This window comes from Python bivittatus, unplaced genomic scaffold (assembly GCF_059951505.1).
Source record: "Python bivittatus isolate LINGU-HERP-01145 unplaced genomic scaffold, Pbiv_v1 ctg000610_np1212, whole genome shotgun sequence".
In the NCBI taxonomy this organism is placed as follows: Eukaryota; Metazoa; Chordata; class Lepidosauria; order Squamata; family Pythonidae; genus Python; species Python bivittatus.
In genome coordinates this window covers 1116025-1143734 of record NW_028277088.1, presented here as the reverse complement: position 1 = coordinate 1143734, position 27710 = coordinate 1116025, and the positions used below count along the sequence as shown (strand labels likewise).

The window sequence follows — 27710 nt, the reverse complement described above, 5'->3', positions numbered from 1 at the left end:
CTCAGCCTCTGGCTGGGGAAGATAGGACTCACATCTGGGGGTCCCCTGGCTCGGCCTGGAGTCTTTGGACTTGGTGACATGTAATCCTAAATAAATACTAATAGCAGCTGCTCTTGGAAGCCTAAATCGGTTATTGATGCTAGTGAGTCTTCGGCAGCCAACACAGGCGTGCGTGTGCTGTGTCTGCTCTTGTATTCCTTCCATCGCGTGAAATGCAGCACTTCCCATAAAAGAGAAAACACCTGGAATTCTCGGCCCGTCCTTCCCACTTTTATTCAGCTTCAGACAGGAAGAACCATTTCAATCCCACCAAACAGCCCGTTTCTGTACAAGAGCTCTTTTTATTTCAATATAAATAACAGAGGAACATCTGGGTTATCTCATGTCCATCCTTATACCAGTACAGAGAGAATTTAAAAGCACTGAGACTTTCTGCACCATTCTGGTGCAGGGAGGCAGGGATGGGGAGCAACAGCAAGGCAAAGCCTGGGGTGACCAGTGTTTTGAGTAAGGTGGGTCTAGCCGCATTCACTGCTGACGCAGCTGGAACTCGGTTGCTGGCGTCCGACCTCAGATGCGATCAGCCCAGCCGGGTGCCGGATAGCGTCTTTCTGGAGTGAAAGAAGTGGTGAGAGTCCATCTTGTGAAGGAAAGTTTTGGATTTCCCCTTAGGAAAACAGGTTTGGAGATGACTTGCAGGAGGCAGAAAGCAGCAGATGAATGATAGGGAAGAGCTGGGCAGTTTTCCGAGAAAGATGGCAGGGAACAAACGTATGCATGACTGACGTTCCCTGACATCTTTCTCGGGATCAGCCCTACGAGATCAGAAAAGGAGAAAGGCTGGGAGAGCACTTCAAAGCAACCAGAAACCCACCTTCCTTAAAAGGATTGCAGTTGATAGAGAGGGATCCCTGAAAGGGCACCCCCTCTTCCAAAACCCTCTGCCACCACTCTGGACCTCACCCTACTAGTCTCAGCGTCTCCACGCCCACCACTTGCAACACACTTTGTGAGAATGAACCCCACCTTCACCCTCCCCTCTATATCAGGTGCGCAGATACATTTGCAAATCTGCTGTTCTCTCTCATCTGAGAACACAGGACTGGAACCACAGGTATAAGTTACGAGAAGTCAGCTTCCAACTGAATGTCAGCAAAAAAGTTCCTAACTGTAAGAGAAACTCAACAGTGAAACCCAGGACGCAGAGAGGGACGGGTTCCCTGTCACTGGACGCATTCAAGGGGAGGCCAAACGTCGGTGCTTTAATCTGGATTTGGATTCAGTGGCCCGAATCACCCCTTCCGACAGTCTCATTCTATAGTACATATGGCGTCACAGATTTACACACACATTTCTGAATAAAAGAAGGGGAATGTTACAAAAGGACTATGAGAGTGTGAATCTGCTCATTGTACTCACTCCTAGCAAGTATCACCAAGCTGCTTATAAACAAGGTTGATCCTGGAGGAGAAAAGTGAGGAGAGATCAAATGCAGATTTAGTACCTCCAGTTTAAGCATATGAAGCCACAGCAAAATCATGGCTTATGTTAAAACTGTAACACCATTTCCCTTCACCTGCACTTGAACTGTCAGCTTGGTGCTAATGTTCCAAACAAGCTGCAGCAAAAATGGGATTTTTGGGCAAACAGGTTGTATTAAAGATACAAGCACAGAAGTTCCTGCAAGATGCACTGATTTCAATCAAAGGAATTAGCTGTGTTAAGCTCTGCTCTGCTTAGCAGGGAAGCATCTTGAGTCAAGGACCCGGGTATTCCGAATTCACCTGGAGTTCATTCATGACTCTGCTGGTGGTTTTGAACTATACGACGTTACACGTGGAAGTTCGGCCGTCATTCCATCACCAGCTATTCCAAGCATTGATTTAACTTAAGGCTGTTTGCTCTTGCAAACGTCGCTCTGTTTCTCAGTTCAGAGGGCAGTGGTGCAGGGCTGAAACCAGGAGCAGGGGACCTTACCAAAGAAACACAGAAATCCTGCCTTACGCCATCGCAGGCTCCCTTCTTTCTGTTTCGGCCCGACGGCAGACAGTCGCTAGAACACAGCTGCCAGCTTGCCTTTTTTGACCATACCCTGCAGACACCCCCGTAGACGGGCACGTACATCAAGAAACGTGAAGCTGCTGCCCCAGTTCCTTCCATGTGGGAAAAACCACGAGGCGATTTAATAGGATGGCCTGATTCCCACAAGGGAAAACGATGGCTAGTTTCTCACAGCGCACGGAATATTATAAAGTACCCAACCCCATTTTTGCCTAATCTAGAATGTCATGCAGTCCCAGCCGCTACACTGCATTATACAGCAACAAAAAAAGAGCTAGATTTCAGCTTCTGAAACCTAGATATATAATGCAGGACGCAAACGTCCGAGAGAGGATCTGTGAGTGAAAAGAAACCACAACAATTTCTGTGGAATCACGTCTGTTCCTCCTCCAAAATTACTTACCTTCTACTATCAGCAGGAAAATATAAATCAGAGCAACTGTCATTAAGAATTAGACAGCATTTGCAGAGCATTTGATTTTCAAATAGTTTTAAGATGCTCACTTCCTCATTAAAAAAGGCTGTCAACTAATATCACCAGCCAAGCAACCATTTTTTAAAACTTAAATCTGGGTAAAGCCTCCTAAAAACAATGAGATTCACTTCTGAGAAGACAATATAGGATTGCATTTTTAACTATTAATTGAAAATGTCAAGTTTAGCTTGTCATACTGTCAAAAGCATAAACAGGAAATATGTATTTGCAATAAAACAAATGTATTTGTGGGCCGTTTCTACTGGCCTTTTGTACTACAACATTTAACCAGTTGTAAGATTTCCAATCATCTTTTGGCATATCTGCAACCAGCAGGGGAACGATCCGTCAAGGATATCCTGGGCCTCCCACCAGCCCCCAAACTAACGTGGGACAATCTGCCCTCAAACCTTGATTATCTTCATCAACCAACTCAATGCCCAATTTTTTTCAGCTGCCACCTGTTAACGGTTTCACGCTAAGACCAGCCTTTAATGTTTTGTGTCAAGAAGCAAAAGTGTAGCTTTGTCCTCACAAGTACCTTCGATGAAAGGAAAACAAGCTGCTAATCACACCAATCTGTCTCTCAATCCATTACAGTTTCTAGAACTTTATGCACAGCCCAAAGGTAACACAGAATATAATTTTACAGTGGCTAATCAAGATTTAGGGCACAGATTTCTAAAATGCCATAATTAAAATAGCTAATAAGAAAAAATGTTAAATCCCTTATAAAAGTTTGCACATGATGTACAATCTCCATTTTCTGTTGGCAAAAAAATATTCATGTTCCTTTGCTTAAAGAGCTTAATAAATGACCAAAGACATGTAACTATTTTATAAGCTCAACACCGAATGAAAAGCATTTCAGGAACATAACAGTTTATAATGGCAATATTCAGTAGTTGAAACAGTACAAGTGAACACCATTCTTTTAAATGACACACAGAAAAAATGTTATAATAAAAATATAATAAAACCCACAGAGATAGTAACACTCATCCACATTAAGCTGGTTTGAATTTTCAAGTAAACATTAAAATAGATCCAAATGTTTCCTTTATCATTTCAAATATATAGAATAGTCCACCATGAGGAAGTTTCAGCTTTCTTGACTTTGTATCCCAAGGGGATGAAAAATATTTATTGTCAGATTTCAAGTGAATCAAACCCAGTATTTTCTTTTGCCAGACATTACAAAGCATACTATAGTAACAAGTGATGGCTCACCCAAACCAATATTGCCACATGCTTCCTTTATTACAAGCACCCATCTAGATTCCTCAGTAGTGTTTGGACAGGAAACAGTCTCAAAAATTAAAAAGCTTGACACCGAAGCAGGAGGTCCATTGTGCACTCCAATCATCTTGCTTCTAAACACTGCCATGGCAAGACATGGTCCTCAAAAAGCAAATTAACTTGCATCATCTTCCAAAGATTCATTTACCTTTTTGCAGACTTACTCACTCGCTCTTCAGAATTCAATTCCGTGATGTCTTGGGGAGAACAGGAAGCTTTTCAACCAGTGCCCTGTGGTTCATCTTGATGCTCGCTATCAGCCCACCTTCATTGCCATTTGAGCCTATGTAACTGATTTCCTCCCCTGCCAGGGTGGTCATCTGCCCTCCTAGTGCCTTCAGCACCGCATTGCCTGCACAAATATCCCATTTCTTGATGTACGTTACATGAATATATACATCTGCCTTTTCCTGGTGTGCTTCTGGGACGTTGAGAAGAGATAAAACTTTATACCCTGGGGAAAGGGGGAAGAAGACATTAAAACATCTGCGTATGACATGTGGCAGGAAAGAAGATGTGGGTGGCTTAACTGCAGTGGTGATGGATGTGCTGTTGGAAGACCTGAAGGAGCAGGCTGGGGACAGAGCCCCCAGAGAAAATCTATCTATGTGGCCACTAAAATTTGACACTGACCTGATGACGTGTAATTAGTCAAATGGTTGCACAAGAGCAGTGTTTAATCTCTCAGTGCATGCAGTGCTTTCTGACGGATGCATGAAAAATTCTTCAACTCAAAACTTTGGATTTAATTACTCAATTGAACAGCTTAGTGGAAATTTTAATGAACAGGAAATTTCACTGCTGTTCTCTGAACTCTGCTGGTGAAAGTGAGTGAACACAACCACTGTCACAAACCCTAACATACAGATTTGGTCAGAGATCACAGAGGTCACTGTTCACTGCAAAAAGATGATTAAACCAACTGGAGGCTCTCCACCCACAAAGCAAACACAAAGAAAAGAAGGGCCTGGTGCAACGCTGGGCTTGGTCTGAGGGCTGTACTAGAGCAGAGCTCCACTCCAAAAATGGGTGTGGCCATTTTGAGAGGGGCTTTCAAGAGCGTTTAAGAGCAGAAATGGGTTCCTTAAGCACATGCAAGGCTCAAGGCACTCATTTTGCCCCTGAAAAGCTTCCAAATGCAAACGTGACCCCAAATGTTTGGTCCCATTCACTCTGGCAGGGGCTTGGGGTCCAAAAGGGATGCTGGCATACCACGTGCTGATCCTGGGCCACCCTTTTCACACCCCAGATTTAGAGTTACTAGAATGATTTGCTTGAAAATGGTGCTATGTTGTACTGAGTGTGAAAATCACCATTCTGGAGATCAAATCCACCAGGATTTATTTCCAGAAATCTCTGGACCGTTTCTGAGTGGCGAGGTTGGAATGGTCCAGAAGAAAAACAGATTGTGGAGTGTTTCCCAGAGTGGTGGGCTGTGCTGCAGACGTGACTTTTGTCCTGGGAGATCCACACATCTTGAATTAGGTGGGGGATAGACAGACAGCAGTGGTGAAGACACATGTGAGGACTCAGTGGTGTTTTGGGATTTTTCACCCCTCTGGTTTAAGAACCATTCATAATTAGCCTCACATATCCTCCATTATTTAAACAAGACTTTATGGATATTAAAATAAGGTGCAATACTAGATTTATTTTTAAAAGAGAGATTTAATTATTTGTTGGTTCCTACTGCTGTGACCGATAGGATTGTTAAGGGTTGTTCACTGCTGTTTTAATATTGCTGCCCGTCATTTTTAGCAACCGCATAATAGCAGCCACTAAACAGAATAAGCAGCTAAGCTTTGCCAGAAAACCACCAAAATTGTTTTGCTCACACCTTGTTTAAGATGTTTGCAAAATGTTAGAGCAGGGGTTCCTGGCAGCCCATGAACTTGGATGGGGAGAAAAACAGGACTTTATTTTCCATAACCTCTAACTGAAATCTAGCTTTTCATTCAATAATAGATTTAGGTCACAAAGTAATCTATGGACTCCAATCACATTTGTTAGCTTCAATAAATCACACTATCTGAAATGATCATACCCTAAAAACGGTATTGGCTGTTATCGATTTAATGGGTTAATAAAGGAGCACACTAATTACTCCATTACGTATTTGTTATACAACCCTTGAATTCGAGTCTGGATTCTTAGGCTCTGCTCCCACAACACGCTTACCTGGATCGTGCGGGGGCAGGGGAGCACGTCATACAAGCTCTTCAACTGTGATAAATGCCCTAGTTAACCTGAAAAGGCAACCCCAGCCTTGTTTGGGGCGAAGCTATTTCCCCTCCAGCCATTTAACCTGCCTCGTAGCAGACTCTCATCTTCACCCTGCAGCTAGTCAGGAGGCAAGGAGGAGCAGAAAGGGGGAGAGATGGGGGTAAGGGTAGGGGTAGGGGTAGGACTAGGTCACCCTCCCCAGCCCATCTGCAGCAGTGCCGACCTTGACAGTGCAATGATGGGGGAAGGGGGGTGTCCCTCTCTCATCTTACTCAGGAGAGAAGGGCAAGAGCTGAAGACCTCCCACGCAGCCGAGAGATGAAAACATGGCTTCCCCATGACAGACCCAGCCACCCTGAGTGTGATTAGCACTCACAGAGGGCAAGGACGGCCAGGGTGTGTGAATACGACTTTGGATTTAACCCTTATCCAAGGCTATTCTGCCAACACACGCAGCAGTTGTAAACTGTTTTTTGACATGGGAGAATTTTCTTCCACTTGCTAACCGACTGCCAGTATTGATTAGCAATTTAATCTGATAATCAGTCTTGTATATTCTTTATGACGCAACAATTTAGAGAGTCTGTTCCAAAGATTTTGAGTTTTCCTGGTGCCTCTTTTCCAACGACACGCAACTTCTCAACCTGCTCACAGACTCACACTCTTAGGGAGTCTGCCTCATCCCTCAAAACATACAAAAATAACTTTTCCCTACTTGTCAAGTTTGATCACCTTTCCTGTGGAAGGACGAATTTTATATGAATAAATTCACACCAATCAAATAAAAATGAGGATGAAAAAGCTGAGTTAACACACCTGCTCCACCGGCTTTAATGATGACGGTTTTATTCCCAAAGCTCTGCCAAGCAACCTGCCTTACTTCTCCTTCATGTGAGCGGGACACAATGATCGTGGGAGTCTGCTCATTGTAGGAAGAACGGGGTTTAATATTTGACCCTCCGTTGACCATCGCCCAAGCTGAAAAACAGAAGTGACTGGTTAGGCTGTTGGTGGCTGTGGCTTTCAAAGGAGAGTCTGGGGAACACCCAACCATGTCCTTCCGTTTAATATACATATGAAGCCACTGAGGGAGGTCATCTATTGGTATGGGACCAGGTATCAGTGCGTGGATGATACCCAGTTATATATCTCAGCCCCAGGAGATGTGGTGGAAGTCCTGCCCTGGTGCTTGGAGGCTGTTACGGTGTGGATGGTGAGGAACAATCTCTAACTCATTATTAAGATGGAGTAGCTGTGGATATGGAAGCCTTCAAATACCAGGAATATTCCATCTTTAAAGCTGGTTCTGGAGTATATCTTTCTGGTTTTTAACACGCTTTAAACTGGAGTGGGGCTGCTTTTTGCAACGGAGAGACATACTTTTATGCCTTAAAATCAGTAGTTTGGCTGACGAATTTCAGCAGTGCAATGGGAGGCCTGCAACAGGGCACTAGGGGACTGTCCCCCACCGTTCAGCCACAAGTGGCCCATTCTTAACATTTCTCCTCCCTTTTACTACCAACAGCTGGATTTTGGAGATGCCCCACCATCCAAGCACAGACGACAAGTGTGTGCTATTAGACTCATCTTAATAAAGAAACTAAATCAGAGTAAGCAAGCTGAGTTAGCAGGAACTCTTCAACGTCTTTGTTGGCATCTTTAATAATTGCAAGAGTCAGAGAGGGCAGAATGTTCATCAGCATGCCTGGCTTGGGAGGGGGGAACAGTCATTAGGTGAGCTCACAGGGGGAGGAACAGAGGAGAGGCATCAAACGGCTGTCTCCTCCATTGTGGGCTTGTTAGCTTGGCTCGCATGCTGCATTAAGCCACTCTCTCAGTTATGTGGATTTCATCTCCCAGAATTCCATGCTGGCTGAAGGGCACCCAACTCAAGGAAAGCTGCAAGAAACCATAACGTAATTTTGTCTCTGCAGTCACCATGAGTTAAACTCAACAGCACCTACTTAACTAACCACGAATCCAGCACTAGCCACAGGAATCACTGCCTGCTCCTAAGAACCGGAGCACAGCTTGAACTTTAATCAATCAGGATTGAATTCTCATGCAGCGCTAAGCCATAAAGTGATTTATGTCTGATTTTAGCTTAATGCAGTGTTTCTCAACCTTGGCCACTGGAAGCCGGGTGGACTTCAACTCCAAGAATTTCCCAGCCAGCCAAGGGAGTTGAAGTCCACCCGGTTTCCAGTGGCCAAGGTTGAGAAACACTGGTTTAATGTATCGGCTGAATGTAGCTGCTGTGGTTTGGAAACCAGAGTTTGTGGCTTTGTGGAATGCGTCAACTCAGCTACAGAATGCGAATGCTGGTAAGTCAGAACCAAGTAGCAAATGGGCAGAATTAGCCTGAAACATTCAAGCTGGGGATCACAGAGTTAACTAGATGTATGGGGGGAGGGGATAATTTGCCAGGTTATTTGCAGGACCGCCTCTCTCTGAGGGTATCCACCCCTCCACTAGGTCTAATAGGATGGGTGCACTCCAAGGCCCTTCCCTTAAAAGTTGCCACCTAGTGGGACCCAGGCAACGTCCCTTCTTGGCACCTGCCCTGCCCTTCAGAACAGTCTTCCTCCTGAGATCTGGCAGGCCCCCACCCTCCTAGCCCCCTGAAAAGCCTTAAAGGTCTGTTTTTCCCACAAGCATTGGGGGAGCGTAAGGCTGGAGCCCAGAAAAGTTCCTGTGTGGGGATGTGTTGCAGTTGGAGGTACCAGGAGAGTCTGTGTTCTTCTTCTATTATTATTTTCTTGTTTTTACTGTTGTTTGTGAGCCTCCCAGGGTTATATTATGTAAGATGGGCAGCTGTATACATTTTATACGTACATAGCTAAATTTAACACGTATTCCCGCTATTTCATCAACCAGCACAACTCAGATGCACTACAACAGTGTTCATAAATCTTGCTAAGATCTGGGAATGATCCTCTGGAGAAAGGGATTCGGCTGGACTTCTGCGCATATTTGCAAATCACATTACATAGACCTGGATAGGACTGCCCAGGAAGGAAACCATGGCAGTGCTGGATTTGGCTGGTTAACCATTTCCTGACCATAATTATGGAATGGAGGGGATGACAATTCCATGGAGATCGACACCAGAGACAGTTTAAGTCCTTCAGATGCTCAGATGCGATGTTTCTCATCCTCTAGGGCCTAATGACTCGTTATAACTATCAAAAACCTCATGAGTTGAAAGGGAGAGGCCACTCACCAGTATATCCAGAAAATGGCTTATGAATTACTCCTATTACTGGTTTACCATCTACAGCCGCGCACACCATTGTAGTAACATACTGTGGAAGATTCTCTGAAGGGAAAGGAAGAAAAACACAAAGGTGTTACATCCATGTAAAAACCATCATGTAAAGTAAACATGAAAGCGCTGTAACTTTGTAAGATTCTGCAAGAGAGCTTAACCTGTCAGTATTCGCCACCTGGGTACCATCCAGAAAAGCTGATCTACATTTCCCATTGCCCCCAGCAAGCACGACCATCACCCAGGTTTTGGGGGGGAATGAACGTTGGATTAAATCGTATGCAGAGGGCACTAGGGTTGGGGAAAGTGGGCACATGCTATCAAGCTGGGTAGGTCATTGCATTTTAGGCTACTATGTCGTATTACATGATTTCTAGATGTATTGAATCCTGTTCTTCCCCTGCCCCCAATTCAGGGTGCAAACATTTTATCCATTAATATGCCAGCACAAAATATGCCCTACTATTTAGTAGATGTTACTACAATTCACAAAGTACTTGGAGAAGCAGAAATAGAATACATATTAATGTCTTTCTTTCACGTGCGAGATCAAAAGGGTTTCCTCTTTTCTGTAAAACTCTGGTGAAACACAGTTAATATTAAGGAAAGAGTTTAAAGTTGACAGTATCTCTGGCTCACATGTCACGCCACACAACATCTTGACAGTGGAGAAATGTTTGCGCTTGCTCCACTCATTCATCTTTTTGCAGAAACTATAATTTGAAAAGCCTTAAAGATCTGTTTTTCCCATAAGCATTGGGGGACTATAAGGCTAGAGCCCAGAAAAGTTCCTTGTGTTGCAGTTGGAGGTACTGGGAGATTCTGTGTTGTTCTTTTATTTTATTTTTTAACTGTTTATGAAGTAGGGTTATAGCAGCACTCCTGGTGTGATTACAAAATAGAACTGACATCCTGAAGCTCAGCACAGAAGGGAAGGAAGAGTATGAGCTGCAGTGCCAAACCAGAGCTGGGATTACACCTGGTCAGACTCAGTTTCTAGAATATTAAAGCATCACTCTGATTTAATAGTATTTTTTCTGTATCTATGGAGATGCATTTTTCTATTTCAAACCCAGACAAAAAGAAGCCAAACAGTTTTTTTTAATTCACATAGCCTATAAATTCAAATACTAACCAAATGCTTTACCCTGGGTGCCTAAAATAGTAACTTCCCTATTTTTCAACATGATTTACGTTAGCCTAAACCTTTACTGTAACAGTCGACAGCTCTGCTAAAATGAAACACCATTTTTTCACTGGGAAATTCTGCCAATATTATTTCTTTTGATAAAAGAACAACTAGGTGTTGTAAAAGCAAAATAGAAAAGATCATATGATTAGCTTACATAATCCAGACAGGAAGAGTTCTGCAGTCATCCTAATTCTCAAGTCATTTAGTAGTAAAAAAGAAGCTACATAGAGAAGCAGCAAAGAAATTTCTGTCTTGCTACCTGTATATTCCTGAGTTGCATCTAATGGATCGATCCACACGGTCACACTTTCTGCATGAACCAATTTAGGCTGGATTTGCCTCTCGATATCTTCAGGAATTGTGCGGTCCCAGGAAACTAGCTCCTGGTCATCTTCATCAACTTGTTCTTCTGTATTTATCTAAAGCAAAAGCAGAAATACACTGTAATGAAATAACTGTACGTACTTATCCCATTGACCTACAGAGCAAGTCCCTCACAGTCATGTTCAATTTCAGGAAGGGAATTTCTCTCATTGAGAAACTCAAAGGGAAGGTTGAAAGGGCACGCTCCCTCCAAGGAAGCTTGACTGTTGTTTAAAACCACAATAATAGACGTTCAGACATAACATAGTCCAAAAATTAGGAAAATGCCCCCAAAGAAAAGGCCTGCATGGTTCACTGGCATCTATCAGAATCTATTTGGGCAAAGAAAGTATCATTTAGAACAGTGTTTCTCAACCTTGGCAATTTTAAGAGGTCTGGACTTCAACTCCTAGAACTGAAAAGTTCAAATCAAAGAGTTCAATCCCCCAGCACTGGCTGGGGAATTCTGGGAGTTGAAGTCCACACCTCTCAAAGTCGCCAAGGTTGAGAAACACTGATTTAGAAAGTGGAAGACCCGTCCTAAGAAGGAAACAAAAAGGAGCACAAACTCTGGCAAAAGAAATGCAAAGAGACAGTGAGGGAGGCAAACAGACGATCGGAGGAGCAGACGGCCAAAATGGTGAAGGCAGATAACAAAAGATTCTTCAAATACGTTAGAAGCACAAAGCCATCCAGAGAAGCCTTTAGGTTCAGTCCCTTGGATGAAGGAGTCGAAGGTGTGCTAAGAGGAGAAAAGAAAACTGCAGAGAAGCTGACCAAAATCCTTGCTTCCGTCTTCACAGGAAAAAACGGGGGCGAGGGTGGGCCTGGGCCAGAGCTCCTGTTCTCTGGAAGGGAATTAGATGAACTGAGCCATACCATGTGGTGACAAGTACTAGGCCTTCTTGGCAAACTGAACATCAACGAATCACCAGGCCCTGACCACATCCACACAAGAGTTACCAAGGAGCTTAGAGCTGAGATGGAGGACCCCCAACTAAAATATACAACCTTCTCTACACTCAGACACTGCACTTGGGGACTGAAAGGTGGCCATCGTAACTCCAATGTTTAAGAAGGGCTCACGGGGAGATCCAGGAAATTATAGGCCTGTCAGCTTAATATCTGTTCTGGGGAAGATAGCAGAAGATAACATTACCAAACATTTGAAGACGCAGACCTTGCTCAAGGATACCCAACATGGCTTCCCTAAGGGAAAGTGCCCTCTACTAGAGTTTTTTGAGGGTGCTAATAAACATGTGGATACAGGTGAACCAGAAGACAATGTAAGTAGATTTTTTCAGTCTTTGATTAAGTCCCTCATTGAAGACTTCTCAATAAGCTTAACAGCCAGAGAAGAAAAGGGCAGGTCCTCTTGTGGATAAGCAACTGGCTAAAGAATAGAAAACCAAGAGTAGGAGTAAATGGACATTTCTCACAATGGAGGGACGTAAGTAGTGGGGTTCCGTCCTAGGACCAGCGCTTAGGATCTCCAATCAGGCATGACTAGCAGAATAGCCAAGTTTGCCGATGACACTAAATTGTTCAGAGTGGTAAAACCATAAGGGACTGCAAAGAGCTCCAGAGGGATCTCTGCACATTAGAGGAATGGGTGTCAGAATGGCAGACGTAATTCAAGGTGAGCAAGTAAAGGGATGCACACTGGTGCCCCAAATCCTAACTACCAATACAAACGAACTGGATCAGAGCGATCAGTGACTGATGAGGGAAGATCTTGGAGGAACGATAAACAATTCAATGAAGGTGTCAACACAGTATGACTCCACTGTGAAACAGCATGTTAGGGAAAATAAGAAATGGTACTGAAAATAATGTCAGCATCATAATGCCCTTACGTAAATCAATGGTGTGACCGCATATGGAATAATGTGTCGCTGCAACTTCCCGGTTATCACCTCTGAAAAAGGAGACAGTGGAGCTAGAGAAGGTTCAGAGGAGACAGCTGCGATGATCAGGGGCTGGAGCAGCTTCCCTGTCAGGAAAGGGTGAGACCTTTGGGGCTTTTTGGTCCAGAAAGGAAGCAAACAAGAGGGGACACGGTTCAGGTGTACCAAATTAAGCATGGTGTGGATAAAGAGGCTAGTTTTCCCTTCCCCAAATACTAGAAGCAGAGGTCACCCAATGAAATTGAATTTTAACTATGAGCTGCCCAGAGTCACCCTCTGGGGGCGATGGGCAGCATATAAATTTGATAGATAGATAGATAGATAGATAGATAGATAGATAGATAGATAGATAGATAGATAGATAGATTCTAGAAGAATCAGGACAGGCAACCTTGATTTGGCTGGCTTCAGAAAAGGATTGGATCAATTCATGGAAGTCCTGGGGATCTTAGCCTTGGTGGCAGTGGGACAGCCTCTGAAGGCCATCTGCTGGGAGCCTCGTGGGCTCCCTGGTGCAACTGGTTAGCCACTGTGAGAACAGACTGTGTATGGCTCTGAGAGCTGGACCATAAAGAAGGCTGAGCGCCGAAGAATTGATGCCTTTGAACTGTGGTGCTGGAGAAGACTCTTAGGAGTCCCCTGGACTGCTAGGAGGTCAAACCAGTCAATCTTAAAGGAAATCAACCCTGACTGCTCATTGGAAGGATTGATAATGAAGCTCAAGCTCAGATACTTTGGTCACCTAATGCGAAGAGAGGACTCTTTGGAAAAGGCCCTGATGCTGGGAAAGACTGAAGGCAAAAGGAGAAGAGGACGGCAGAGGATGAGATGGTTCAATAGCATCACTGAAGCAATGAGCATGAAACTGAGCAAACGCAGGAAGGCAGTGAAGGACAGGAAGGCCTGGCGCGATATGGTTCATGGGATCATGAAGAGTCGGACACGACTTAACGACTGAACAACAACCACCACCACCACCTTGGTTTCTGGCAGACCATTTTTTTAAATTTATGCAGGCAATTTTGCAACAATCCATCCCATTAAAAGTCCATTCCTCACCATCAACCTATCCATTAAACCTATTGTACTTAACAGCTTACAAAAGAACCCATATGCACAATATTCAATAAAAACCCATATGCACAAATTTAATATATAAGTATTCTCAGTACCTGGATTTTAAATCTCCAAGGTACAGAAATTCTTACATGGCAGAATGTTTTTGTAGCAGCAACTGATTTTTATATTGTCCTTCAAGTGAGCACAAAGTTTGTCAACTAGACATACTCCTAGCATCTCTTCAGGATACATGTGAAATTATCAACCCTGTTACAAACAGATAAAGCTTGAGAAGTGGACTCACAGTTCCAGTGCAATACATGTTCCTCAAAAAAAAAAAAAAAGGATCACAAAGATATCTCCGGCCTTGCTATTTAAACCAGATAAGTTGATATGAAAACTTCATTAGAAATCTAAAAACTTTGTTCTGAAAGGACTCCATTAGTAGCTTGTAAGAACTATATCACATATCTGGGCAGATCTACTCACTAATGATCAAAACCACATGTATAAGACTAATGAAGCCTCCAGTGAATGACCTAGAAAATTCATGGAAAAAGCAGGGTACATGAAACTGTTTAAGTCCACCTAGGTCATATTTACTTCCCTAGTGCTTCATCCCACATCATCCCAATGCCAGACCAATTCTTGCTGTTAGTTCAAGAGGTGCTTCCCATTGATTCATAACTATCAAGCTGAATGAAGAAATGCAGTGCTGAAAAAAGCTGATGAGAAGATACTGGACTGCAAGAATAAATCATTCAGGACTAAAAGGAGGAAAACCAAACTGCTCAATGAAAGCGCTAAGAATTAAACTGAAGCTCAGATATTTCGGAGAGATAATGCCAACAGCAAGAGTCACTGAAGAAGACCCCCTGCTTGGAAGAAATGAAGGCAACTGAAAAAGAGGCTGAGGGAAGACATGGGAGCCAGATACTATCCCTGATGACACAAGCAGTTTACAAGAACTCAAAGAAACAGTTACTGGCAGACAAAATGATGCTCACTGGATCAAAAACAGTCAAAAGGGACTGGATAGTTAGAATGAATATATGCTTTCACTGCATGTATATTAACTATGGCAGCACCTTTTCCGACTCACAAATTTCAGTAAAAGGCAGATGTTTTTGTGGGCGTGACCATTTCAAGTCAATGTTCTTTCTGCTTTTCTGACGAGTTTGCTAACCCCAGCCAGTTAGAAAAGAGGTGACTTAATGCAATGGAGGGTGGTAGGGGAAAAAATGGCTGTCACGCTTTTATCAAGACACAAGGTGCTAAAGGGGCACCCCAGAGATCTTGGAGTTCTCGTGCCCCAACACCAGGGACCCAACAGACAGATTTCATATATAATAAATCCAACTGCTTTTTCCCTACAAAGAAAAAACAACCACAGTTTATGCGGATTTGATTAGTCTAATTAAAAATCATTAAAAGTGTAGCAGTGACCATGCTATTTGATTTTTTTTTTAATGCAACAATACCTTGTCCAGTATTAACAGATATTTCCAATTATCCAACATCAAGGTATCATGAAAAATGCAAGGCATTACAGTTTTTAATCTTTTGAGGGTAGCTGTTTCTGTTTTTTTGTCTAGGAAAATCTGAGGTTCCTGGATCCCAGCATCCTTCTTCTTACCGATTCTTCTCTCTAAAGCAGGGTTTCTCAACCGTAGCAACTTTAAGATATGTGGACTTCAACTCCCAGAATTCCCCAGCCAGCATGCTGAAGTCCACATATCTTAAAGTTGCTAAGGTTGAGAAACTCTGCTCTAAAGCCTCCTAACTGATGCAAAATAGTTTCAAGCTAGAAGAGGAAGTGGACCGTTGCTACATTATTTGCAATTGCAGCATAACGTTAAACTTCATGCAATATGCCATAAACGGGCTTTTCTGAAATGACTTGAACAAGCAAATGTTTCAGCATTACATACCATCTGAGGAACAGTGTGGCACAACTGACTCTCCTTGAAACCTGGCACATCAAAGATTGTGGGAGTCTGTAAAGACTATGATCAAAGAGTCCTGCCAGCTTTATAAAGCTATAACATGACACGTTTTCCTTTTACCTTGCAAAAATTATTCCTTCTGGAGCTTAGAACTAATATTACAAGTGTGATAATAGGATTCCTGTCTATAATATGTTTGTTTCTTAATCAAGTGATGGAATACTGTCAGAAATATGACCTGAGAAAACTGCTTTGATTAGAAACTAATAAGATGGCCATCTTCTATCTCTGTAAATCCACTGAATTTTCTGGACGCCCATGGAAAGGCTATCTTGCACTCCCTGGCCCAAGACCCTGTTCCAGGCAATGTGGGGGGTGAGGAGGTAGCAGGTTTGTATTTGGGGTTATATTTCAGTAAGCCACCCAGAGTCACCATGAGTGACTTGGGCGGCCATATAAAGTGCTTAAATAAATAAATGCTGGTGATACAAGAGTATTTTCAGAGTGGCCATCTTTGTTGAATTGGGGGGAGGGGAGCCTGCCTGGCCAGCTGTTGCTTAACTTTGGGAAAAGTTAAACTAGACTCCTGAGCTGCTGCAACAGCAGCATGGTGGTGCAATGGTTTGCTTTTCTTTTGCACAACTGCCTTTAATCCATTTCTACCATACCTGCTTGAAGCTTGACTGCATACCTAAAGACTCATTGTGTCAGCTGTTAGACATTAAGTGAGAACACACATTTAAAATTTACTTGATTTTTATCCCACCTTTATTTTTGGACAACTCAAGGTGGGATACCTAATGCTCTCACCTATTTTCCCCACCACAACAACCCTGTTGTGCCTAAGGGAGGTCTGGAATTCAGTCTCCTGTTTCTAATTGTGCACCTGAACCACTACCCCAAACGGACTCTCCATATATAAATAAAATGTATTTTAACAAGTCACTACAGACCACTTCCACTATATTAAAAACACTGCCTTCTAAATGACCCCTCCACAACGTAAAGGACATGCCAGATTCCTGCACTGGGATCTTCTGAAACTGTTAAGAACAACCCAGCAGCCTTAGGTTTAGGTAAATGGCCCTAATGTCATGAAACCTATTTGGAACCGAGAGGGCTCCTAAGAGTTTAAAAGTCATTGCAGAATTCCAACACAGTCCAAAGACCACAAGGCAAGGAAGGCCTCTCAACTATGCTCCCTCTATGGGAAAGTGCAAAGCAAACCCACTTTAAGGCATTTCCATATGGCTGTGCAGGTAACTGGACAGAATCCCTTGACATGTACCAGCACCCTTCAACTCAAATCAACTGTTGAAACAGAGGATGTACCAAAACCAGCCATTTTACAAGTCAGGCCCAACTGCTGCCAAATTCACGTCTGTGAAATATTCAGAATACAGTGAAGCTTCAGTTTAGCAGACAACGTGCGGGGGACGGGTGTCCATCACTCCCAAATAAACGGGAAAGGATGTCCCCAGAACAATCTACATCCCTCTAAATCACCCTCGGCGTGGTAATTAAATTTAACTGCCGCCTCTGAGCCGCTTCGGGCACAACCACCTCGTCTGCTACATCAGGGACATTCCATCCATCCGCCGCATCCGAAGTCCGCTAAATGGGGGCCTGATCAACCGAAGCGTCACTCCACCTAAAAAGCAGCAGGGATTCTACGACAGGGGCGTCCAGGCCGCAGGGACCGAGCGTTTTCCGACGGCAAGTTCGCACCTCTCCCGCGATGGGGCACTCCCCGGGGCGCCAGATGGCGACAGGAGCATCGTGCCATCCCCACACAGGCCCTGCGCAGGCGAACTGCGGCACCCCCCGCAGGAATGAAGGTGGGGGGGTGTTGCGATCCCCGGCCCCATCCTTCGGGCCAAAGCCTCGGGCGGGCCGGGGCGCGCGCAGAGGCTCAGGATCATCCCGCTGCCCCCCCCCAGCAGCGGCCATGCCCCCCCGGCGCCCTCCCGCCGGGGAAGCGCAGCGCCCGGGGGACACGGGCCGGGCGGCGGGCGCTGGGGCCGGCGCGGCGCACCTGCACGTTGGGGAAGGCGGCCTTGAGCAGGAAGTACATCTTGCGGTTGGAGAGGAGGTCGCCGCTGGTCATCTTCTCCTCGGCGCCCTCGCGGGTCTTGCCCTTGGCCCGCGCGTGCAGGGCGTTCCCCTCGCGCACCCGCCGCACCTCCGCGCCGCCGCGTACGGCCGCCGCCACCGAGGCCGCCAGCAGCTCGCGCAGGTCCACCAGGCTGGTGCCCGGCGGCGGAGGCCCGCCCAGCACGAAGGCGGCGAAGCGGCCGGCCAGGAAGCCCGAGTACAGGTGGTAGAGCACGCCGAGCCCCAGCAGGCAGAAGACGGCCACCCCCAGCGGGGAGAGCCGGATCCCCATCGGCGCCATGGCCGCGGTGGCCCAGCGGCGGCGGCGGCGAGGAGGCCCGGACCAGCGTCGCCGTCACCGCGGGCCCATGGCGCCTCACGGCCGGCGGGCGGGCGGACGGCCTGGGTTTCCGGCGGGCGCGGGCCGGCCCCGCCCACTACGCGCTCACGCACGCACGCGTGCGGGGCGGGGCGGCGGCGGCGGCGGGGGCCTCCAAGCGTCGCAAGTCTCTGCCTCGGGCTCCTAGCCTCCGCGGTCCCGCCCTCATGCAACGTCACGCGGAAGCTCCTCCTTTGGACACGCGAGCGGCTCCCGCCGCGGGGCCTGATGGGGTATAAAAGAGGCATAGAGCTTGGAATAAGAGAAGAGGTATAGAAGAGACATAGAGCTAGGAATAAAGAAGAGGGGCATCTTCACGGAGAAGACGGGTCCGCTTCGAGGCTTTGTTCCCTTCCGGGCGAAAGAAACGGAACGCGCTGGGAGGCCCTTCTCCAAGCGGATGCCTAGATGTGTCTTTCTTTTTTTTAATTTATGTTCTGAGTGAATTTAAAAAATAAAAACCGCACAAGAGTGACGATAGCATGAAAAAGAAAGAAAAAAAATATAATAGTGGTAACAATGGAGTAAAATTTGAAAAAAAGATGGTGCAGGTCATGCTAATTAATGTACAACTGGCTCACTCCTTTAATGAGTTATTAAATCTAGAACAGATATAAACACACCGCTCCATCTTTTCACTGGTAGAACATAAAAATTGACACTGCTTGAATCCACTGATATCTGGAGTGTTTTCTTGCCACCTGCACAGGCCTCTCCAGGCCTGCAAAGGCAGATTTCTTCATAAAATATCAAATTCCAGATTTTTGGAGTGCAGTTCAATATCACACTTATATCTTTAGCAACTACGTTTGTGCCCACAGTGGTGGTGAGATATATAATGACTTGAGACTCAAACTGGGCTTTAAAGGAACAGGACCAAATCATATGAGTCAAAAAGCCCTGATATTTCTTATGACACCAACACGACATATTCGATGTCCAGCCTTTTTTTTAACCTTGTTAGGGGAGTTCAATAAACACAAAACATGATTTTCTGATGAATTAACTTCTCCCTGAGTCATCAGAAGGGTATTAAACATTTCTTAAAACTTGGATCCACCGATTTCTAAAAATTGGTGGTCCCGGTTAAGACGACTAAACTATGGCTTGCTCCATTAAAACCACTGTTGCAATCACGGGGTCCACTGAAAGCAAGGAAAATTATCCTAGATGATGATGGTGAACCTCTGTCCAAGCAGACCATCATCGGGAATCAGACCCAACTCAGTAACACCAAACTAATTCAGGGCCCTGACTGGGTTTGTGTAACACATAGGAAATTTTCTCATTCAGTGTGTTGTGTGAATGTGGCCAAGACTGTCTTTCTCTCTTCATTAAGTCCCAGTGGATGTTAGCCACGCTGCATATCATCTAAAGTCACCTGATGATGAGAGTAAACCTTGGTTAGTTTTTTGAGACTTAACTAGTTCAGCAAAGTCAGCAGGTGTGGTTCTTTTATGACTTAATGTATTGTGAAACAAGAAAATGGGTTAATTCAGTAACTAGTTTAAGCGTGTTGTGTGAACACAACCAGTAAGTCCTGCCCACATATTCCAGAATGCGCTCCTTATCCCAAGGAGCTGTCAGCCTTACTAGGTAGGCCAGATCAAAAAATCAACTCCAGGACTATACTGTACTACTTTTATTGAAATTGGCTTGAATAACAGCATCTTGCAAGTCTGGTTGTGCTGGACTTCCTCCTCCTCCTTATATTTTAGTGAATTAGGGAGATGTCTGCCTCATCTGCTTCCAAATGTTATCTCGTTTCCGAATGTTTCGGCCCCTTTTGCTTAGGTAACAGTTCCTGCATTTCTCCGTCAAGGCCATCTTCCTTACTCTCTACAGGAGGGTCCGGGCAAAGGTTCATGACTTCACAAGCCTCTTCCCCATAAGGAATTCAGAGGGACCATCTGGGGGAAGGGTTGTGGCTCCATGGTGCACCCCTCTTTTGCAAGGTCCAGTCCTCAGCATCTGCCACCCAAGTGCTGAGCCAGATTCCAGGGAATCCCATGCAAGAGACCTGAACAGACCTTGAACCCCCTCTGAAAATCATGAGTCCTGCAGACAGTCACACACATGAGGGAGAGCTTTGCAGACTCCCAAATCTGGGATCACCTTGTGGTATTCCCTTTAGAAGGGAGAATGTGGGGCAAAGATCTGTGGGATCTGGCCCAAGAAGAGAAGAGGTTTTACAGGCACGAAACAGCACCACCTAAATATCCCTGTTGACCATCAGCTGCTTAACCCGGACAACTGCTAACCCAGTCACATCTCCTGGCTGATGGTTCTGGCTGCACGCAACCACAAGGACCAAGTCAAGAGTTGGTACAGACTGTTCTCCAATCCCATTGCCCTTGCACCAGGAGAGCACCACCCAGGCTCTGCTGGGTGTCACAAGCACAACCATCCCAGGCAAGCAGCAGTGGGCATGGAAGTGAAGGGGAGAGAGGAAAAAACCAGCAGGGTGCCAACCCTAATCCTGAGAAACTTTGGGGCCAGCTATGCTGGAGATATGCTAAGCAGGAGATAAAATCAAAGGGTCTAGAGACCCTGAATGCTGGGCTGAATCATCCTTGGAAAACCGGTTTAGCTAGCTGGGTGGATGTTTGTACTATTGGGGGCTGAGACGGGACCCTTTGACCTGGGGGAGAAACAGCAGGGGTTAGGGGGCTGGTGTATCAGGGCAAAAGGGGCAGACAATAACACTAGGGTGGTGATGGGGAGAGGGAGGCAGAGGAGAGGCACTCTTATGCTTTGTACCAATTCTGCATTCAAGCTCCGGAGCCCCAGTGCCAGGCACCACAGCCCAGCTTTTAACTGCTACTACTGAATGCCAGGTTGGCATGTACTAAGGCTGCCTTACGCAGGACCTAATAGTGGATGAGAGGGTCAGACTGGCATGTATCGCTTAGACTTGGTTCCCCTCTTGGAAATGTGCCAACCTGGGTTTTGAGCATGGCACCAGCCATGACCCTAGGGCAGGGACCGTGGAATATCTATAGTTATCCAAGAGATTTTGGAGGCTGCGGGAGGCACTCCCTTGTGGATAAACTGGATGTGTGGCCCTGTTTTTGAGGTTGGACCTTGCTTTGCTCTACACCAGTGTTTCTCAACCTTGACCACTTGAAGATGTGTGGACTTCAGCTCCCAGAATTCCCCAGCCAGCCATGCTGGCTGGGGAATTCTGGGAGCTGAAGTCCACACATCTTCAAGTGGCCAAGGTTGAGAAACACTGCTCTACCCTCTCTCTGCTCCTATGTAATATCTACATGAAGCCACTGGGTGAGTTCATCTGTCAGCTTGGGGTTAAGTATCATTAATATGCTAACGAGACCCAGTTATACATCTCTTGGCCAACCAAGGAACGCCATCAAGGTTCTCTCCTAGTGATTTCACCCAGTGAAGGTCTGGATAGGGAAGAACAGGCTTCAGCTTAACCCTAGCAAGACTGAGTGTCTGTGGTTTTAGGGCTCCTTGGATCTGGGGACCTTCCATCTTTAGTTCCAGATCGGGTAGCACTCCCCTGGACAGGGGTGCAATTTAAGGGTCCTCTTGAACTCTCAGCTCTTACCTGAAGAGCAAGTGGCAGCTGTGGCCAGGAGGGCTTTTGCACAAATCCAACCTATGCACCAATGGCGCCCATTCCTAGCTCAAGAGATTCTGCACATGGCCACTCATGCCTTGGTCACCTCTGGTTTAGACTACTGCAGTGCAGCCTACATGGGGCTGCCCTTGAAGACCAACCAGAAGCTACTAGTCCAGAATGCAGTGGTTTGGGCAGTCATGGGCACACCACACTACATCCATGTAACACCACCACTTCACAAGCTGCACAGACTACCATAATATCTCATAATTCTCTATCAGATAACTGTAAAACATTTCTATTTTCAAGGATGGCAACTTTGCCTGCATTGCATTAATGGACAGAGATGTAGGGCCAGAAATATAAGTGAGGACCACCAGAACAGCCAAAAAGTCAGCTTACAATCAAAGATCTAACTGGAAAAAAATTTATTTCTGCCATTTCAAACGATTTATCACAAGCATGTATTTGTCAAATTATTCATGTCCCTAAAGACAAATCTGGAAAATCAGTAGTTTAAATGCCTCACAGTAAAATTTTCCCCAATTAATTTTACCATTGTTAAAAGAATAGAAGTACCCCTTCATTTTTCAAGATATCAAAATAGAAACTGGTAAACAATTATTGCTTACTTAAGAGCAACGTTATAGTTAAAAAGATGCCAGTGCAAATCCTTAGCATAAAAATATTTACAAATTTTAACAAATTTAGCACTGAATTACTATTCAGAACAATTCTTATTGCTGGGAACTGTGCATCTGAGTGCAGTAACTTATGAACAAGAACAACACATTTTTATGCATATTTCCTTTGAAATAAGTCTTATAAAGCTGGGGCATCATCTATATTAAATGGGTTTAGAATTACGCATAGTAAAAAAATATTACAAATTGGCCCTCTTGGTTTTCTGCTCGGGTTGCAAAATTTTTTAAACAAGCTTGCTCAAGAATATTGATTTCTTAAAACAAGGAATAAGGCATACAGGTGAAAAAAAAATTGCATAGCTAATCCAGGTTCAGAGTGCATGGTACATAGGTAATTCAGCCACAATACACATTCTGAACCAAAACCAAAGGTCACTTGCGGGTTTTCAAGACACAGTCCTATACGCTTTAGTTCCCATCTCAGTGCTAAAGTGTCAAAGAATTATCTTGGCATATCATACCAGACAGAAGTGCATAGAGAAATCTCTCAGAATAAAGGTAATCCCAGAACAATAATATGAGCTCTTATAAAGCAGATTCAAAGAATAGTATGTTTTGCCACACCACAAAGTTCTCCTGAATGAAGTTCATAAAATTCAACCCTCTTAGGGGAACTTTAAGTGACTTACTCCCACAGAGATCCCACTGCTTAAGAACTGCAAAATTCATTACTGTACTCCCTACCATGCAGTGAGTGAAAGTGGGTCTAAGATATCCGTTTCATTGGGTAGCCCCATCTGAGAGACGCACCTTCACAATGAAGGATAGTCTGAAAATACGACTGTTTTTAATTGGCAAACAGACTGGCGTCGTTTAATACACAATTTTGCCCTGTGCTTGCAGTTCAGACTTGAAAACTGGCAGAAAAGAATTAGTGCTACATTCTACGTTTCTTTCCCTTGCGGGTTTATTTCTGTTCTCCTTTCCTGTTAGGTGCAAGGAACATGAATTTCTAAAGTGCAAAACAGAAAGGTTTAGGGTTAACAACAAATAAAATCAGTTCTGCACCTTGGAAATCTACATTCTTGGCACGTAACAGATTATGCCTAATTTTTTGATAGTCATCACGGCTGTTGAAGACATGGTGTCCCCGCCCTTTGAAATCCCAGACCTGCTCACCAACTTTGATTTCTAAGGACAAAGATGGATAATCATGGGAGGCGATGCAGGACCCGCCCTGGAGCAATTAGTGTTCTGTTGTGCTACTTTCAACCCTGGGGGAAAACTGTCTTCAGTCCACTTAGCTTACAATTCCAAGTTGCAGCACTGAAGTTGCAGCATCAAGCCAAGAACCGAGAACTCAGTGTTGGAGCGAGCTTAAAACTAAAACCTAGCATAGCTGAAGAGCTATTTTGAGCTTCTAGGAGGACAAAGACAACCTTCTCTGGGAGGGAGTGTCAGGATGGTCCTTTTGGGAAATAATATTACTACAGTTCACGAGTAGTCTTCTAATTCGGAGTGTGCCCGACAAATAAATACACCTTAGTTAAAACACACACAGACATCTGGAAAGCTAGCTGGTTTCACTCTTCTTCCATTAGGCAAGTTATAAAGGTCCCAAACCGTCAGCACCATCAGAAGTTGATCTATAAAACTATTCTCTCTTCAGAATAACTTTTCTAATGGGGGGGCTCTGAAGTTGAATGGATATGAAATGCTTCCCAGTTATTTTTCTCCATAACCTCTTTTAGCAACCGCACTGGTATCAGGCTGTCCATTTAATTTTGGGTATTTTATAAAACTCTAACCAAAAGACTTGGGCGTCGCCTGTATTTGCTAGAACGGCTTTTACACTTTACAAGTTTGATTGGCAACCTATTTTGCACAGTCCCAGGTACTCCTTTCAGGAAATTGGCACAGATTAAGACAGAAAACAAGTCATTGCCAGTTTCTACCATGACTTACACACGGATATGCCACGTGGCTAACGAGGATGTAGGACGCCACCTTAAGACTTAGCTAAACTTACGCTACCTTTTCAAAGAAAAGTAATGTTTTCAGCCCTCAAGAAAAGCTAGATGTTTATCCTAATGTACTTTCCATGATGCATAAAGAAACCAGCCACAGAAACATTTTTCTCTGCCTCCCTGATAGAAAGAGGTTACATAAGCAGGCAGAGATGATGAATTCATCCCATTAAAAAAAATAAACACGGATTCTGAGCTTCAGAAAGTTAGCTCAGACGTTTTCTTGTTTTTTAACATCAGCCAAAGGGGCATTCCTTGGGCACTACTCGACCCTTTTAACCTCAGTTACAATGTTTATTTCTGCCCACGTTCCCAAATCAAATTCAGATTGATTAAAAATATTAAATCAATCAATATTTCCTGGCTTTTTCCCCTCCTCCCACGTAATGTTATAATGTTCTTCCCAGCTCTGCTCTCATTAAAGACCAAGGAACTGAGGTGCACCGAGAGATGGGGAGGAACTAATCTTGTTCCTAAAGTGAGGAATCGATAATCCCATCAACTGAGCCCCAACTTCAGTTTTGCATTTTTCTCTAGCATCGTTCTTATAGCAATGTTTCTCTTCCACATCCAGAAAGACCATTTCCTAAGCTTCACAAAATGTGTATCATTTAGCAAATCCTAAAAGCACAATGACTACTGTGGCTGTACTTATTTCCCTTGAATTTAGCTCCTCCCCAGGATGTTCGTTTGCTGTAATCTGTGCAGAACAAACATACTTAAACTTGTGTGTGAAGTTTCATTTCATATTGTTAATACCTCCATTCAGAAGAAAAGGCACTTTTTAAGTGGCAAATCCACAAATCTGATTTTTTTCCCCGCTTTCATTCATTTGCAGTTCTTACCAGAAACCTTTTAAAAAGTTATCTAATGTGGCCCAAACATTATATTTTGGGAATCTATTTTGGGTGGCGATTCCGTTCTATTTCTCAAACCTCCAGAGTTGATTTTTATCCGAAGCATCACATGTCCTCATCTTTACGTCGGCTCGGCCCTCAGGAGTGCGATAGGCGCTAAGGCATTTGGCCGAGTGAGGGTGATAGATGGTCCCGTCTTCTTTAAAATGCCATACAATGTTTTCTGGGATGGCGGAACCGTCTTTGGGGCAATTTCTCATGCCCACAAAATCCTTTTGTTCCGGCACTTCGGCGCAGAGTTCCGTTACGGAGTTAAACCTGATTTCCAGGTTGGACGTGTATTCAAAGAACTGGTTGCCCCCCTGCCCGTGGCATCCGAAGAGGCTCACGTGGGCCCCGGTGGGGTTGTGCTCTGGGGAGTTGTAATCCAGACACTCTGAAGAGATGCCCAGGCTGTGAATGGCCCCGTGCCAGCCGGGCCGGTCCTCCGGGACGTGTAAGCTGGGGAACACCGTCTTCAAGTACCAGTCAAAACTCTGGCATCCCAGATGCTTCCGGAGCCGCTTCCTCTCGGAGAGGTCGCCGTAGTTCTCCTTCCGCGCCGGAGGATTCCTGTTGTAGAAGTGCTCTTTGTACTCGTCCATCCAGACCTCGGCGGCCCGCGCGGTGTTCTGCAGGAAGTTGGGCCTGGCGTAGGGGGCCCGCTTCGGGAAGACGTGCCCCACGTGGGAACAGGGGTGGATTTCCAGGATGCCCCCGCACTGCCACACCCTGAAGGACAGCTCCAGGTTCTCGCCGCCCCAGACGTCCATGCCCGTGTCGTAGGTGCCCAGGTACTCGAAGTACTTCTTGCTCACGGCGAAGAGGCCCCCGGCCATCGTGGGGGAGCGGATGGGGTCCACCTTGGACTTCCGCCGCTGGCGCTCGTACTCGGGCACCGAGTGCCACTGGAAGGTGAGGCGCCAGTCGAAGCCGCCGATCATGGGCTCGCCGGGCTGCATGTAGAACTCGAAGGTGTTCCAGTCGATGGTGTCGATGACGGGGCAGACCACGGCGCGCTCGTGCCGCGCGATGCGCTCCAGCAGCGGCTCCAGCCAGCCGGGCACGCACTCGCAGTGGCAGTCCAGGAAGGTCAGCACCTCGCCCGTGGCGAAGGTGGCGCCCACCAGGCGGGCGCGCACCAGGCCCTCGCGCCGCTGCGTGCGGATGAGGCGCACCCGCGGCAGGCCGCTGACGTAGCGCTCCAGCTCGGCCTTCAGGTAGGGCTGGTCGCTGAGGTCGTCCACCAGGATGACCTCCTTCAGCAGCACGGCCGGGCTGCTCTCCAGCACGCTGTGCACCGTGCGCAGCAGCGTGGACCAGGCCTCGTTGTAGAAGGCGATGACCACCGAGGTGGTGGGCAGCCGGCGGCGGTCGTAGGCCTTGGCGCGGCACTCGGGCAGGCGCCCGTCCTGGATGTGCCGGTGCAGCGAGATGCGGTCGCTCAGCAGGATGTTGATGGCGTAGCGCTCCAGCAGCGCCGCCTCCCGCTGCCGCTCCTCGGCGCTCAGCGCCAGCCGCGCCGCGCGGCCCCACTCCCCGGGCGCCGCGGGGTCCGGCGGCGGCTTGGGCTGCACCGGCCGGCCCAGGTCCGGCTCCGGCTCCGGCCCCGGCCCCGGCCCCGGCTGCGCCGAGCCCCGCGCCCCGCCCGCCCCGGGGGTCGCGCCGGGCGCCTGGAAGGGCGGCAGCGGCAGCTGCGCGGCCAGCAGCGCCGCCGCGCTCAGCAGCCCCAGCAGCGCGCAGCCCCGCCGCGCCAGCCACGGGCCGCGCCGGGCCAGCCGCGCACGCATCGCGGCGGCGGAGGGCCGGCCGGCCGGCCAACGGGCGAGCGGGCGGGCGGGCGAGCGAGCGGGCGGAGAGGCGGCCCCGGACTCAGGCGGCGGCTCCGGCCCGGCCGCGACCTGCAGAGGAGGAGGCGGAGGAGGAAGCCCGCGGCGCCCAGCAGCGCCTCCCTCCGCCCGCCCAGCGCTGCGCTGCGCGGCGCCCCGAGGCACTCCCGCGAGGCCGGGCAGGCGGGCGCCGCTCTGTCGAGGGAGGGAGGGAGGGAGGGAAGGCCTGGCCGGGCCCGGCCCCACCGCCCCGGGTCGGCGGGAGGCGGCCGCGGCGCGCCAGGAGGCCGGGCGCCGCCGCTTCCCCCCGGCTGTCGGACAGGCGCGGCGCCGGGCGGAGGGAGGCCGCGGGCCTCGAAGGCGCGGGGCCGCGAAGCGGGGCGCCCCCACCGCGGGGCGCGGCCCCGAGGACGGCGCAGGCCGGGGGCGGGAGGAGGGAAGGGGCCGCGGCGCCGTCCGGGA

At 46.8% G+C, this 27710-nt stretch overlaps 2 protein-coding genes across 2 annotated transcripts; both read right to left on the bottom strand.

Annotated features, from left to right (window-relative positions):
* Positions 1-249: 249 nt before the first annotated feature.
* Positions 250-18398, bottom strand: BPNT2 (3'(2'), 5'-bisphosphate nucleotidase 2). The gene is made up of 5 exons (XM_088150307.1): positions 17829-18398; positions 10778-10937; positions 9282-9377; positions 6875-7036; positions 250-4289 (listed from the first exon to the last, which is right to left on the bottom strand). The coding sequence occupies exons 1-5, from the start codon at positions 18186-18188 to the stop codon at positions 4018-4020; spliced, it is 1050 nt and encodes a 349-aa protein (XP_088006433.1). The 5' UTR covers positions 18189-18398; the 3' UTR covers positions 250-4017.
* Positions 18399-22263: 3865 nt separating this feature from the next.
* GALNT4 (polypeptide N-acetylgalactosaminyltransferase 4) lies at positions 22264-27354 on the bottom strand. Its single transcript, XM_007442747.3, has one exon. The coding sequence runs from the start codon at positions 27207-27209 to the stop codon at positions 25446-25448; it is 1764 nt and encodes a 587-aa protein (XP_007442809.2). The 5' UTR covers positions 27210-27354; the 3' UTR covers positions 22264-25445.
* Positions 27355-27710: the final 356 nt, after the last annotated feature.